Below are 17,512 nucleotides of genomic sequence, written 5' to 3'. Positions count from 1 at the left end.
TAGGACTTCCAAAACTATGTTGAATAACAGTGGCGAGAGTGGACATCCTTGTCTTGTTCCTGATCTTAGAGGAAATGCTTTCAGTTTTTCACCATTGAGAATGATGTTTGCTGTGGCTTTGTCATATATGGCCTTTATTATGTTGAGGTAGTTTCCCTCTATGCCCACTTTCTGGAGAGTTTTTATCATAAATGAGTGTTGAATTTTGTATATGAGGTATACTATGAGGTATACTATGGGGGGTAAATCACATGTGGCCCCAACCAACTAACTCACCAAGAAGCACTAAATACTTCCTAGGCTCACTCCTAATGTAATGAAATATTTTGTGGTAGCAAAAAGGGTCAGTTTTAATTTTCAGATTGTGTGAATCTGACTTGAAAGGAGTTTAGGTAAGTAGAAAATACCTCGTAATTTTTCACTTCACAACTCAGTAAGTGGAAAACTAGGACACAGAAGAGGGTATTTTCCTACAATCCCTCATCTACTCTGCATTCTTTTAGGAATACTTTTAGGTAAAATTATAAATTAGAAGAGCTTTGGCTCTAGTTCTCTTTTTGTTGCTCTTTTGCTTGATTTCATTGGAGCTCTTCTTTAATTCAGATATGTAGAACACTACTGGGGCCCCACAAACCTTCTATTAGAAACCAAGTCACTCACTATGCTGGCTGTGATTGACAGCTTTATGGCTTTAAAGCCCTGATATTAACCATCCCCAGAGAAAGAATGTGAAGGGTGGGTCTAAATGAAAAGGAATGTGTTCCTAACATATTACAGCACTTTTGAACAGCCTTCCAAACTCATACCACACAAATAACAACATTCATAAGGATAATCCACCATAATCCTACTATATACTTCTTTTTCCACTTCTAATACATTACCAAATCATTCTTTAAGCCCAACTCAAAATTTGGGTCTCTTAATAAACCTTTTATAATTAACCTCAGAGCATTTCCCATCCCTGTGAAGGCTATTATTTCTAGCACTCCATAATCCTTCCACATATATAATTTTCTCTGCATGGGCTGTAGACAGGGGAAAGAGGTGAATGGATAGCAAACATGTCCTGATGCTGGCTTCACAATTATATGAAATGGTGTAATCTGTGTAAATGTCAATTTGTTTAGTTCTTGGTTCATACTGTCTTTCCACTGCTATTGCCCCTAAATAACAAAGGTGCCTAACTTTGTGAATTTCAGAGCCCAATTAAATGAAAGAACTGTTTGGATGTTGTTAGTAAATATTCGCTAACACTGATGACAATGAGAGCTATGTTAATAAGATAACACACTTCAATTTCCAAGAGGGGAAAAAAGACACTCTTAGTTTTTCAAGCATCTGCTTAAAGATAGCATAGCAAATGACCTGTCACCACTCTGCTGAAAACTCACAGATGGAACATTTTTGTTGGTATATCATATGTGACTATGATCTGTGTACAAAGATCACTGAGCACCACACACTTTGAACTGTGTTTTTCTGTTGCTGTGGAACATTTTCATTTATTTGTCCTCTAGCCCATTTCTGTAGAATTGGAGAATAGACAGTGTAGCTATCTGATCAGAATTGGGGGTAGCCTGTGTCAATGGAGGAGAAGGAAGCTGATGCAGTTGTCAGTCTGGAATTGTGCCTGATATTCACACTCAAATTCTAACTGAGCTAACTGACCACAAATCAGACAAAAGCTTACAGCATAAAAAGACCTGAAATGGTTGAGAAACATAAGAGAAAAGCCGGATTATTCTTTTTTAATATTTAAATATCTATAAATTATCGCCCAAATTATTTTTTCATTTTAGTGTAATGAGTGGCTTTCCCCTCTATTTCTTACAGTTTTAAGAATTTGTAATGAGTCAATATTTATGAAAATTAACAAAATACCATTTTCTCAGTTAAGAAACACTAAAATTTTATACTCAGGGCATTCAAAAGGATAAAGGAAAAATGCAAAAAAAATTTTAAATGCACAAAAAACTGCTGGGTTTAACAATAATCATAGAGCTAACCAAGTAGTTAACAACTGGCTCTCCACAAAAATACATTTATTTATATAAAGAAGCATAGCCCATGATTTACAAATAATAAAATATAAATATTCTTTATTGTAATTCTATTTAATGAATTGATTCTCACAGAAACAATTATTAATTGACTTTTGCCTAATTTTTGTATCTATCACCAACTTCTGGTTGCAATTGATAGATAAGTGTAGTTAGATATGAATACTGATTGATATTTTCATTTAAGTAAATGGGTAAAAGGAAAATGAAATATCAAAAACATGTTGAAACTTCACTCATTCATCAATGACATGAATGACTTCTCTCCTAAGTAGAATAATAATTTTTGATGACTAGAAGAATATTTATTCAGGTTTTTGTGCTATTCACAATGTAAAAGGTACAGAAATGATATAATTTTAATTTGCATTTTTCACATTTTTTCCATCACTTTTCCATTGCACAATCTACAAAACAATAAATGGATAGCCCTGATGTGTGGTATTTGCCAATTTCTGTGGAGTAAATAACCCCACCATGGCTGGAAAGTAAATGTAATTTTATTTCAATATAATATTTATGGGAATAACTCAAAGTACAAAATAAACATACAAGCAAAAGCAAAACAGCTCTTATGATAGCCATCAAAACAGTGTAAAACAGTATTGTTAGAATTTCACTGTTTTGATGATTACGGTGACATTTTTAAGATTATTTAAAAATCAAAATGGAGTAACTATGATTCAGGCATCCAAAATGGAGCCGGGTTACCACTGTAGATGTGGTTTCAGACACATTACTGCATCACTGAGAACTTAAATTTTCTCTAAACTGTATCAAACTGAAGGACACCACCAGCCATTTTCAAAACAATATCTGCTAGCAGCTGCTAGCTGCAACCTTGTAGTTTCAAAGTCCCACCTCCACCTTTGCAACTATGTAATCATTTCAGACCCCAAACCAATCCTTGCTTAACAAGCACCCTTAGTTCTTGCCAGCTCCAATCCTAATTATTGACAAACAACTTATTGAACCTTGTAGTTTTTTTGCCTTTGTAAGCCCTCCCCATTTTGTAGTCCTAGCAAACACAATTCAAGTGCTTCTTAAATCTGTTGTCTCCCAGGCTGCAGTCTTAACAAACCCCAAATAAATTCCTCTTTATTTCAATCAGGTCTCCGTTTCTGAAATTTTGGTTAACAGTTACAAGCAATATTTTCACCCATATGTCCTCAAAACTTTGGAGAAATGAATGCAGGTTATATAGTACTCTGACATACACTCCTTTACACATGCATAGTTCTATTATTCAAGAATTCTAAGGTAATTGATTTTGCTACTCTATACAAAACACAATTTTGAAAATTGGAGAACTAAACGATTACCAAGAATAACCACAAAAATAATATTTAAAAATTCCTTTCATGTGGCAAATTTGTATTTAATATTTTGGCAAGCATCTTGTGGTTTTTTAAAGTATTACGTAGACAATATAAAGGTAGTCTTTATTAAAAGCAAGGGCATATATGATAAATTATAAATGTTTTTACTCTTTAGGCAATACTAATAAAAGCTGTACAATGAAGACTTTCTTGAATTAATGATTTTATTTTATACTTAGAAAATTAAATCACACCCACATAGATTTCTGCAAGGGTTAAATTCAAGCCTAGATTAAGAAGCAAATCAGAGAAGAAAAAGATTTCATTGAGCAGGTCCTTTGAGGCTTCCATAGAAAGGGAAAGGTGCATGGTTAAGAGTGCAGGCACTGTAAGGAAAGCTGACCAGGGTTTGAATGTGGTTCTGCCACTTATTAAAAATAGGACCCTGAAAAAAGTCACTAACCTTCTCTGAGTTCCAGTTCCTTCATGTGAAAAATTAGGATTAAAAGTAATAGGCATTAACTGTATTAATGCATGTAAAGTATAGCAGTAAACATCATTTTTTAAAATCTCACATTTCTTTTACCATTTGAAAGGAAACCCACCTTTCTTGCAAGGTTGCAATGGATTCTGCCTCTTAACTGGAAACTTTAAGAGATGCTAACTGGAACAGTAGCAATTGATTTTTTAATACATATTCTTATTTATTACTTGTTTGCTGTCTGTGCTGCGGGCCTGAGCCAAGCACACGCCTCCACCCTATGATGCTTTTCCTGCTTACTACCCTTTTCCTTTCCTAATCCCATATTCTGAGTATATAAGTATACATTTTCAGTGCAATCGACTGCATTATCTTCTTTCTCCTTCCCTTCCTCTCCCCTCCTTCCTTCCTTCTCTGACTTTTAAGCCTCAAGTTACTATCTATTTCTTCTAGTAAATTGTCCTTGATAAATGTTATAGAAAAATTTCCAGAAATACCTGTGCCAACACTTATTTCTCTGTCCTGGTATTTACACAAAAGTCACACTCTCTTGATGTTCTGATGGTATCTAGAATTCAGGAGAATAAGTCCAAAAGACATCAAACACCTGCTGTGACTATTTCCCATAAATCCTATCCTAAAGTGCACTCATAAAAGCTCTCACGTTTCCATTAAGATGGTCTACAAGAGAGCTCTGCAAATGGCTGATGCTAATGAGCTCATAGATATTTTTAAAGCCTGATGTGGTCAATCAAAGGGGAGGCAGCTGACAAGACACCCTCTTCTCTGCAGCTCTGAAGCACTTCCTGTGGGGAAGTGGGCCTGGCTGGGAGGTGCCACAATGCCCAGCCTTACACCTTCAGTCATAACAATGTCAGCAACTCTTCTTCCCTGTTCCTTTTACTCTAAAAAGAAAATGCCATTCAGAAAAAGACTAAGTGCTTCAGCTTCAGAAAAACCTAAGAGGACAAAATTCTGACTATCTGCCCTGCAATTTAAACACAAAGGAAAGAGTTAGTCAGCCAATATAGCTTATTACTTTGAACCCAACCCATGTAATATTTACTGAGTGTCTCTCATTTGAAATGGAATCTATGTGCTATTTTATTAATTAGCAGTAGATTATACTATATTTCCTAAACAGTTAGGAGATGTTTTCAGAAGTCTGAGAAGTGATGCTCGAATGAGAAAGACTGTTAATGCTGTTTTCAACAATAATTATGGGAAACAATATGATATAATAATACAGAAGTACAGGTTCCAGAGTCACACTGACATAAAGACTAAAAGCTGGCCCCACTACATGTTAGCTTTGTGATTCTGGGCAGCTACTTAAAATCAGCATCAGATGCTTCATAGGTTATGCTAATTAAGATAACATACATAAAATGTAAGTGCAGTCCCTCGCACTGAATGTTTAATGAAAGTTCAATAAATGGCAGTTAGTACTGCTATGACTGTTATTCTGAACCCTTATGACTTTTTAGGACTAATGCCAGCAAGAGTGGAGAGTATACTTTGGAAATTCTTACTTCCATAGCTGTTGTGTTGAATCTCATGATATCCTCTGAATAATGTTCCAATGCCTAGGCCAGGAGTAGCAAACAGGTAGTTAGTAAACTGAATACAGCCTCAAGAAGAATTTCATTGGATTAGACAGGTTTATTGTTATTATTGTTACCATTAAGTCTAACTCCTTTTAGTGAGGTATACTCTAGATCTGCCATACCTTCATGTCATACACCTGGATGCTTTCTCACAGTTCTATGACTTGCCTGGTTCTGAAGATATTTGGATTTGCATCTCTAATCTAGATCTTTTCCAGACTTCTCTCCCAGCCTACCAAAACCACAGCTATCATATGCCTCCTTTCCTCTGGAGAGCTATTCTCTGCATAGGTAGTCTTCCAAAATAACTGTTAATAAAATTTGTGTTGTCCCTCATTGGAACCATTATCATCATCATAGCTAACACTTCTTGGGCACTTACTAAATATCAAGTACAATGTAAAGCATTTTGCCTATATCTCCCATTTAAGCCACCATTAAACTTATAATGTAGGTACTATTTTTTGTTGGTATTTATAGGTGAGGAAACTAAACATCAGAGATATTACATTACTTACCCCTGAGTAGACAATCTTTGATGAGAATATAAGCAATTTGAGTATAGACATTACATTTTTAACTACTAGATAGACTAGATAGGCCACCTATATGTGGATTTTAATAGACATTCCAAAGGAATCATCCCAAAGCGATTACATTAATGGTGGGAATTCCAATCATGTGGTAGAAGATATTTTAGGACAGAAAAGCCTCTTAAAATATACTGCCTAAATGCCTGTACATTCTGTTGACAAGTAGGGTTGACCCTACCAATATTAAAACACAATTAGCACATAAATGAGACAAATGTACATATTTAGTTTTATAAATAACATTCCATGGCTTCAAATGACTATGCATTTTAAACATATTCCAGATAAATCATTCCTTCAATGCATCATTCTTTTGCAGCTTTCTTTAGAAATTTTTAGTTAGAATATTCCTTTGTGGTAATGAGATGTTCCGGAGTGTTCACTTATACATCTCAGATAAAGACAGCTTTGAAGATAATTTTTAAAATCGTAAGTACATGCATATTCTCTTTATTCTCCAATATTTCACTGTCAACAGAACAACATACACAACTCCTTATTACAACCATCATCACTTAATTTTACTCAGTCCTTATGAAACTGTCTTTTTTACAGTTCTAATGTACTATTCTTTGAGTGCATTATCTGTTTAATCAAGACAGCCCAAAATGTCATCAATTAAAATAACTCACATGATTGCCTTCTTTTTGGGGGGTGGAATCTACAAACTAAAAGCACCAGATGGAATATTCTATTGGACTTGTATATAGGTACACTAATAGTACACAAGCATAAACACTGAAAACACAAAGATGTCCTCAAATACAATACTATAAATAACTCAAGCGAAAAAGACTATCAGAGGCATATTATATTTGGAGGGAAAAAGGGTTACCTGAATCTTATGCAATTTAAAATACCTTAAAATCAATCTATTTTCACATTTTTCAAATGAAAAAACATGATATAATCACAGTCAGAGCTACTTGTAACAGAACTAAAACTAGATTGCGGATGTTCTGGCTCCTCGGTTGTGGCTTTTTCAGTTACAACAAATCGAAGGAATTTGCAGTAGAGTCTCATTCTCACAAATTCACCTGATGCACTAGGGAAAGCAAAATCATAGCAAACCTAAATATTTTTCTTTTACAATAGCTCCCAAACACAAGCAGCTACTTCACTGATAATCAAATAAAGAAACAATGTTCTATATTAACACCATAGAAGAGGCAAAAATGTTATGTGGGATTTACTGTATATACAGTATAACAGTGTATAGTGTATTTTATAAGTACAAGAAGCAAATTTCAATGGTAATTTTTCTAGATATCACTGTGCAGCCTGGAGCCTGACATCTGGAGAAGAGATGGCTCCCTACATTTTAGGACATAGGCAATGAAGGTATGTGAAAGGATTTCAGGAAAAAATTTGACAACGTCACTTGACTATCATTGTGGACAAGAGGAAGGCTCTGAATGTATATATTAAATTTAGTTTTACTTAACGACCAAATTTGGCCTGGAAGTTTCTTATGTGCTGCAAGGCTCTTTTGCCTTTTCCTATTAGGAATACAATGGTAAACAAAACAGATACACAAAGTAAACAAATACACTATAAAATAATTGCAAATTGTGGTATGTGCTATGAAAGAAAAAATAGAGTGCTGAGAAAGAAAATAATGGGGATGGGGATAGTAGGGTGATCCGTAGACTTTTATTCCAAGTGAAAGATACGTAAAACTTGCTAAAAATTATAAAATATTTGAAACTTCCAGATGTAACATGTACTTACTACCCATATTTAATGGATGTTAATATTTTGCATACTTATTTTAGATTGCTCCTTTTAAAATAAAAGTGAAAGTGAGAAAGTACAGCTAAAGCAGCCACCACCCCTTCTTATATCCTTTCTCTCTAGAGGAACCAATCCTCACATTGTTGTGTATCAGCCCTTCCTATGTATATTTTTACTTCCATAAAACAGAGTGTTGTCTGTGTGTTTTAATTATGTAAGTACTGTCTTATTTGCAACTTGTGTATTTCACTCAACAGTATATATATATATATATACACACACACACGTATGTTGTATACATATATATAAACCTGACCCTTCAGTTCAATCTGTTATCCAATATTTATTAAGTGCCTACTAGATACTAGGCATACAAAGACTGAGTTCCTGCCTTTGATGAGCTTACACTCATTCCTTTAAAACTCATTTTGACAGCCCTGCTTAAAGGTAGAATGTAAGGACATGCAGATAAGGACAAATAGGAAGGTAGCATTCACAGTGAAGGCAAGGTGATCTGTTGAATATGAGGTAGGAGGTGGAGGGACTTGATGAGTCTGATGAACACTCTGCTCTTTGAGATAGAAGAGAAAACGACCGTGGGCACCTTAGGAGGATGTTTTGTGGCAATAACAGGCAGCTGAGTTTGAAAACATACAGTTTCGTCATTTTCTCCAAAACTTCCTTAAAGTGTTCGGATGTTTCGAATAAAAAAGAAATATGGAGTGAAGGATATGGGAGGAAAATGGTTGAGTCCAAGTCTCCAAAAAAAAAAAGCTGAAATAATGGAGCGAATGTAAAGGGTGGAGTGGAAAGATATGTAAAGACAAGACGTGGGTGTTTTGTTGGGGGAAAACAGGATGAGGTAAAAAAGTGGGTAGGGGGAGAAAGGAAGTGGAAGGAAAACAGGTTATGGTCTGAGTTTGGAACACTGAAATTTGATATTTCGGTGATAGAGCTGTACTAGTTTATAGACCTATCCTGGGTGAAGCTGTGGACGTTAAGCAGCTATATGGAGTGGAGGTAAAGGACATGAATGGAACGGAAGACTCCAGAATAGAGGTGGTCAAGGAAACATGAGGCTAATGGTTCAATGAGCCATCACATGGCTACTGATGTCATGGTTTGGTGGGCGATACTGGGATGGAAAGAAGTTAGAAAACCATTGCCAAAGGATTTGAATGTTGGTGAAATACCGGGAGATTCAGGCAAAGAGGATGAGTATCATGAGAGATGTGGTAAAGTGTTCATGGAGAAAGAAATATTTGATATGAGCCTTGCAGCAGGTACAGAACTTTATAGTTAGAGATTGAGAGGCAGAGTAGGAGACATTTCAACCTGAAGGATGGTCTAAGTAAGGTCACAGGAGGCAGCAATGGTTGACTATTTCTGATTTATCATACTGGATCTCTCATATCTCTCAGATGAAATGATCTGAAAACAATTCCACTGTATCAGCCAATGGCTTTTATAGTACATTCAAGTGAGTATTTTCCAAATGGACCACTAACTCGTATCTATTTCCTCCACTCGTAATTGTCCCAACTACTTAAACTCCCACATTTCCACTAAACTAAACTTAATACTTAATGACTCAACTGGTCCATGTCTGGTGTTCAGATAGGGACATGACCTAGTATAATAGATCTGCAACTGGTTCCAGGTCTGATCTCACAAGGCCAGGCTATCTGGTTCTTTTCCAATATAAGGAGCTGCAGAGAGTCAGAGTCTGGAGATGTCTTAATTTAATAGCTTATCAGAGGTGCCTTGACCTACGCTGCTTATCTTTTCCCACTTGGTGTCTGCTCTAACTTAAGATGCTATTTTGATCCTTGTTCTTAGAACCATATTATTACAAGGTAGTAAGGAGCTTTTGAGGGTCATGTGGTCCTAAGTGCTGCACAAAGACTTCCCTAGAATTTCTGTGCTCAGTTTCTGCCTTAACACTCCTCCATTGTTTGAAAAATCATTGATCTAGGGATAGACTGCTATGTTTGTCTTTGCTATAGTAAGTTCTCAAATTAATACCACAATGCTGAGTAGACATGATCTGTCACTGTATCTCTGAGTTGTATTTATTACTTGTAGTCTATCATTTTGACATGTCTGAAAGCACCTACCACAGAGACTGTAACATAAGATACACTATATTTGTCAAAACTGAATCTAGATTTTCAATGCATTTTAACTGCTTGGTAAAGAGAATAGATATGTTTCGGTCATACTTCCACTACAAAGTTTCATGTCAAGATCTGATTTCTTTTGATTTTTTATCTCTAATCCCACTATGAAATGTGCAATCATTGCGAGGGAAATGACATTGGAGGAAGACTGTGACTTGGGTGCACGTGGCAGCGTATTTATGCCCTGTGTATTCAGAGAGAAAAGAGAGGGAAGTAAGAAAGGAAGGAAGGAAGGAGGGAAGAAAACAGATTAAAATCTCAGCCATTGGATAAATTAATAATATATCTCTGAATGTTAATTTCTACTTTTATAAAGTGGGTACAATAATGGCTCCTAATCACACAACTACTTTAGGATATCAAATGAACCCAAGAATGTGAAAGTGTAAATTAGAAACTCTTATCCCTATATAAGACATCCACTACCTGTTTTCATGTGCAATTTAGAATACCTATCATTTTGCCTTTTGATATTTCCACTTCCTAAATACTATATATTTATCTGTAGAAACACTCTGTTTCAGGAAAAATGTGTTCCTTTCATCACACAGCTTCTCATTACTCGTGTGAAGTGCCAGGAACCTTGAGAGGGCAGAAAAAGAAAATCATTCCAGCTTCTTTGTAGCTCTCCTTTTGACAGCACTCAAGTACAGGCTGATTTGGCTATAGAGCCACAGGGATTTGATGAAACAAAGCGTTCCACGGCAATACAGAATCCAGCTACTTCTATCTCAAGGGAAGTATAAGATATGACCTTGGTTCATTGCTGGTAAGTATGCTAGTTGCCTAGCAAAACTCAAAAGTCCAAGGTAAAAGCCATATGCCTTTACTGATTTATATTTCGAAGCTTTTAATACCATAATGTAATGTGCTGCAAGTTGAATAGCTTATAGAAAGCTTAGAATGGATGGGATTTTCTACTACCATAGCTGCTGACTTGTACCACACAGTTTTATCAATTCCTATATTTGCAATGATAAGAAAATGTTATGTTATACAATATGTTAATGCTTATAAAGCACTGAGTGCATCTGACATTTTAAACTTGAAAGATGAGCTCATGATGAGTGAGATTTAAATAACCGTATCTTAAAAGATCTCAGTGTGAAGCTAAATTTGGTTTCCTAATACTATACAAATTTGATAGTCATCAAAAATCCTTTTTTACTCTAAGGTAACTACTTTTTTTCTTGAAAGTAGAAAAATATATTAAAGAAATAAGATTCATCAATAACAATATTTCTAAAAATGTTCATAGATTCATATGCAGATAAGATCACTGTACTTTAGCTGAAAAAATAAATAAAACATTTTATAAAAATTTGTGCATCAATTTGGGGCTAGCAAATAATCTGAAATACACGTCTAGAAACAAGAAATCTTTTAAAGTATTTCTTTTACATTGGTTAACATGTTCAGATCTTTTATACAGCAAATATTTGAGGGAGAATTTTTGTTTTTTGATTTTTTGGGGTTTTTTTCTCTCACTTTTTATTTCTCTCCTTCTCCATAATGTGAATATGGTGAACTAAACAGACTATTAAATCAAAAAGGCACTTTTTATTAAATCAATCATTTAATTATCTTTAAAAATCATGAAAAATCTCCGCCAGATTTCATTTAATACAAAGTTAAATCAGCAATTTCATAAACTAACCATTGCCAACTACCACTGATAATAAATGATGAGTTGAAAATTTCAGTAAATTCTTGGGCATCACAAAATATGTCTATTTTCTTCAACAGGAAAAATAACATCTATTGGACATAACTCATAAAAACCCTTTACTGGTTAGCTGAAGTACTGCATGATTTAGCTGATCATGACATTTGCTTACATAAACACAATCAGAACTACAGTTATCATTTTAGTTTAAATTTAAAATTTCTTTGTTGTGGGATGTATAAATATTAACTGAAATAAAAATTAATAAATATTAAAATTAATCTATCATTCTAATACTTCAACAAATCAAATTGTTTTCAGTTTTTAAAGCACCTTACCATTCTTTGCCATTATGATACAGAGACATTCCCTAACAGGGTAGGTAAAATTTTGTGTTCTGCTTTTCTTAACATTATCTCCTGTCTTCATACCTATCATGTAAATGAATTAATTGTATGAGCTACCATAACTTAATGCATCATTTCCCCACTCTTAGACATGTTAGCTTCCTCTTCCCTGCCCCAGTTCCAATTTTTGGTTATTTCACTCAACAACCAACATTTTCAGTTATGCATTTTTCCCCATGTTTTTGATGTTTCCCCCTTCAGATAAATTCTCTGAAGTACAGACTTATAGATATGAATATCATTATGGCTCTTATATTTGCAAAGTGCTAAACAGACACTTTTATAAATGTCATTGCCATCAACAGCAATATGGATGTATGCAAAATTTGTACTGCGACCTTCACCAGCACTTAGGTGGTTAGTATTTTCTGTTGGAGGGAGGAACACTAATTTCAAGGAGATGAAATTTCCATGATTTCATACTAATGAAATCTCATTAGTATTATTTTAATCCGTGTTGTTATTACTACTGGTGTTAAATGCTTCAAAATATTTGCTAATCATATTTCCTATCATGTAGATTATGTTTGGGGATGTGTATCTTAATTTATATAAAATTTTATGTGTTTTTTTATTCGTTATTCAGACAGTAATGCTTTACCATATTAACTGCAAATATTTTTTTTCCAATATAGATTCTTTTACCTTTACTTTGGGTTTTTTGGGGGATCAGGTATGTTTAATATTTTTATATAAATATGTTAAGTATTTTGCAATGTAACTTTTTTATGTTACTTCAACGCTCAGATAACAATCCTACCAAATATGAAACTTCCCCCGTGATTTGATTTATTTTAATATTTGTCTACTTAATCCATCTGAAATGTATTTTGGCAATGTTGTGAGATGTGTATCTAAATTTTTCTTTTTCAAACTCTAATACCAAAACCATTTATTAAATACTCCTCTTTCCCATTGTTTTATAATGCCCTATTCATATACATATATGTGTATATATATATAGTTCTTATCTATACTATGATGAGATTGTCTCTATTTTCCTAGATCTAACATGGTACCAAAAATGTTAAACTATATAATTTTCTACGATTATTTGATATCTGGAGTGGCTTTTCAACATTTATGGCTTCTAAAAAATATCCCTTTATTCCCATTAGCTTATTTTTCCAAATGGATTTTTATTATTCCATCACCTTCTAAGAAAATCCAGTTGAGGGTTTTATTGAGATTATCCTTTTATATTCATAAATTAATGTGGAAAGTTTTAACAGATTTACCTTTATATCCAGAAACATAATCTGTCTCTCCATTAATTCCAGTATTCTTTTCTAACTCATAATAAATCCCATTTTAAAGATATGTCCAATACTACATAACTAAAGGGAAGAATGAGATAATGGAAAAGGTGAAGCCTATGGGGTGGAACACATAAATATATGGACATATATATATGTGTGTGTGTATATATGTATGTCTAGGCTTCAATCCTGTGTGATCTTGGGCAAGATGTTTAGCCTCTTTGATCCTCAGTCATTTCCTCTGTAAATTGAAGGTAATGGTAATTCCAGGATTGCTATAAAGCGTAGGAATAATGTATATATAACTACTGAATCACAGCATGTACCCAGTACATGTTAGCTATGAGAATAATTTTTAATATAACATGTGCTTAGTACTTGACATTTTATAAAGTTCCTTCATATGTATTATCTCACTTGCTCTTTGATCTTCACAGAACCCTGTCAGATGATGATGTTGTCGTTATTATCACTGTTAATATTAAGGCCAAATAGGTAAACATATATCTTCTTTTGAATCAAAACACAAGCTCATTTCACATCATAATGATATATGTAAATGTATTTGAAGATCACTACATCACACAATAACCTTGTCCCTGAATATTTGATGATTTTTTTCTGTTATAATAAGTGTAGTTGCCCTTTCATTATATTTTCTATTAATTTTGCTTGCTTAAAGGAATGCTGTTGATTTTGTATGTTTGTTTCATGTTCAATAGTTTTACTGAGTTCCTTATTACCTCTTAAAAATATGGTTAATTCTCTTGGTTTTCTGCGTTGTCACATTTCCAAAATAAATTTTATGTTATGGAATCACATATTAATCAAATCAGCTACTTAACTGAAAAATAAAAAAGCTAAGACTAGTTATCTATCATGATATCATGATATATTAAAATCTTCCTGTTGTAAATATAAATTCAAGATTATTTAGCTATTAATAGTCAGTTTCCTTTAGCTTGTAGATTGTATTTCCTTACAAAATCTTCCTGTCAGTCCTTCAAACCTCACCTTGTCTGACAGGAAGGAGTGATGTTACAGTGTGGCGGAAAAAGGAAAAAGAGAAAGCATACACCTTTTTTTTCTTTGTGGGCTTTAAATATTATTCTTAAGGATAAGAGAATAAAGGGGTGAGTGGAAAAGAGGTATAAACTGCACTCGCACACTTGGGAGAGTTTTGCTGCTTTTTCATTTCTTTTTTTTGCGGTACGCAGGCCTCTCCTCTCACCGTTGTGGCCTCTCCGGTTGCGGAGCACAGGCTTCGGACGCGCAGGCTCAGCTGCCATGGCTCACGGGCCCAGCCGCTCCGCGGCACGTGGGATCCTCCCGGACCGGGGCACGAACCCGCGTCCCCTGCATCGGCAGGCGGACTCTCAACCACTGCGCCACCAGGGAAGCCCCTGCTTTTTCATTTCTTAACGCATGGTTGGCTATGCTCTTTCCCACTGAACCTAGACCTTCCACTGCCAGATAACATCCTTCCCACTTTTTTTTTCTCCTAGAATATCATTTCAGCTATGGGAGGATACATTTTTTTGTGCCTGGACTTATCTTTCCCCATCTACTGTTGGAGTAGGGTGCTTCCTTTGAAAAGTAATAATAATAAAATGTCATTTTTTCCATTGAATCAGTTGGTTAACACTATCAAATAATCCACTCCCAAAAGCATTCTAAATAAAGGAACCCACTGACGCCTCAGAAATATTTCATTTTTACTTAATCATGTTTTGTTTTTAGCTCAATTGTAAAAACCAAAACAGACTAGTAATAAAAGTTAAAAAATGACCAAGATGATACTATTATTTTCACTGTAGAAGCAGACCATCAGTTTCAGGTATAGTTTCCATACTCACGGGGAAAATGATTAGAAGTGGATGGATTGACACTGTCCCCACTGTCAGCACTTTCACTGCTGGAAACTTCATCATCTGATTCCCGCACAGAGGAGCAGGGGGAGGAGCCGTCAACTTCTTCAAACTTCCTCTTTAAAATTCCACTCATCGCTGCAGCGCTGTCACATGTACCTGTAGCAGGAACGGGAGCAACGAAGCATTGAAACATCTGACCGCTGGATGTGCAGCCAAGGTCTCCGGCGTCATTTTTATGTGGCTTTTTATACATGAGCTGAGCTTTCCCTTGAAAGGATCACTAAGCAGTTTTTTAAAAAAACATTTTCAAATTAACAAAAATTAAATTAAATATGAGCATTTGACCGTTTGCTTACCAAAATGTATCAGCTTTTTTAGACATAGTTCATTTTAATGCAATACCTTTATTCCTTTTTGTTGGCAAATTGAGAAAATCCACCTAAGTCCATAAAATTCTGTATCGAAAATAAATGCCAATGTTCCCCAAAGTCCTAAATGATTGCTGGAAGGAACACATGTAAATACGCAAAAACTTCATACTCAAGTTTTAAAATGTAAGAAACCTAATTAGCTGAGCACTATATGAAATCAGGTCTAAATTTTAGGTAGTTTCCATGGAAATATTACAATAAGGTGAAGTATGTCCCTATGACACCCGGTTGCCGAAGCTGTTGCTACTGTTTCGGAAACCTCCTAAGGCTAGTTAGTTGGGACGGACGTAGCACTAGTTGGGTGGGAAGAGTGAGGTGTGGGGAGTGGGTACGGTTTCTCCTAAATCCTTTCTCTAGGATGAATGGGTTTTCCCCTCTCGTTGAGCTGCCCTTTCTCCACCTTCCCCATTTACCTTGACATATACATAGTCAGCTGAAGGGCATAAACTTTCCTTGCAGTGTAAGAGTATTTTCAGGAATAACTTATATATAAATGAGCTTAGATATATGTGATGGTCTTACATTGTTAAATTAATTTAACTTAGCTGAAAGTATTGCTTAATTGACTCCATGCATTCTATCTTCCATCTCATTATGTCAGCTGATTCTAACTCTCTTTTGAGCTCTTAGTTACATTGTCTAGGCACTGCCCTCAGAAATCTCTGTAATAACCCCTTCTCTACGCAGATCACAGAGCAGGCAGCCTGACCAGATCCCCTTAGCTGGGCCAGATTTCCAAATTTTAATTCAGTAGTTTTCAAAGTCGGCTACTGGGGTTAGCAGCATAAGTTATCACCTGGGAGGGAAATGCAAATTCTCAAGCCTCATTCCAGATCTACTGAATCAGAAACTCCCAGAGGGTAGGGCCTAGGACTCTGCTTTATGAAGCCCTCCAGGTGATTCTGATGCATCCTCAAATTGGAGGGCCATTTGTCTAATTTCTAGTCTGTTCTCCAGTAGCTCCTTCCTTGGACTTTTTTCCTTCCTTGGACTCTTCCTTCCTTGGGTGTGTCCACACACCAGCTCTAGAGAGTTATATAACTCAGCACTCAATTCCTAGTCAAAATCTTCTTCTTGGTCCATCACTGGTGTGAATTCTATAAGTACAGTACTAGATGTCTCTTAAGTATCATTAATTTCAACTTTCTCTACTCATCTATTCACGTGTTTAGTAACTGGTATGCATATGCTTGCCTCCTTGGGTGGAGTAGGGGATAGAAAAAGGAGTAGAATGTGTTACCTGCTCCCAAGGAGCAAGCATCCACTATGCTGGGCTGCATGGAATTGAGAATAACCTGCAAATTCATGTTCTACTGCCTTGTTTTACTAATTTATGTCTTTTTCACGACTTATATTAACAATAGAGATAACTGATAGCAATAACAAGATACTACACTGTCTATTCTTTTGAGAATAAAATCTCTACTCTGATTTTACCACTATTCAGATTAGCTTATTATTTTCTCCATCTTAAAGAGTGTGAAAGGCATAAGATGTTCATGCATATCTGAGAGGGTAGAGAGAAAAACAGATATTTTAAGTAAAGTTCCTGAAATAAAAGTAGGACAGGAGATAAATTTTAAAATTGTTCACTTCAAACAAGATGCAAAGTAATTCATGAGGGAGAGACACCAAGACACAAAATAATACAAAATGGAAACCCATGTTTAAAAAGTACATTTTTATAAGATATTGCAATGGGAACAGTTAAAAACCATGTCCTTAAGCTCCACTTTCCCATCTGACCTCCCCCAGCTTCCTTAAGAAAGGCAGATTTCTCAAGAATACCCAATGGACCAAAGGGAACTATATTCAAACATGGCAAAACGTGGTACGTGGTACTCTTCTCTTCCTTTCTCACTTCCTCAAGCATGAGAGGGGAAATTTTTGGAGGGATGATA

General features: G+C 35.2%; 1 protein-coding gene across 1 annotated transcript in view; it reads right to left on the bottom strand.

Moving 5' to 3' along the window:
* The window catches only part of CSRNP3 (cysteine and serine rich nuclear protein 3), a 71,237-nt gene extending 55,894 nt beyond the window's left edge, over positions 1 to 15,343 (bottom strand). The window contains exon 1 of the mRNA XM_007128317.2: positions 15,166 to 15,343. Coding sequence (XP_007128379.1) covers positions 15,166 to 15,313 — 148 coding nt within the window. The 5' untranslated portion in view covers positions 15,314 to 15,343. The remainder of the gene's footprint in view (positions 1 to 15,165) is intronic.
* Positions 15,344 to 17,512: the final 2,169 nt, after the last annotated feature.

Source organism: Physeter macrocephalus, chromosome 2 (assembly GCF_002837175.3).
Source record: "Physeter macrocephalus isolate SW-GA chromosome 2, ASM283717v5, whole genome shotgun sequence".
In the NCBI taxonomy this organism is placed as follows: Eukaryota; Metazoa; Chordata; class Mammalia; order Artiodactyla; family Physeteridae; genus Physeter; species Physeter macrocephalus.
The sequence above is the reverse complement of the archived record's forward strand: the minus strand, read 5'-3'. Positions and strand labels throughout refer to the sequence as shown.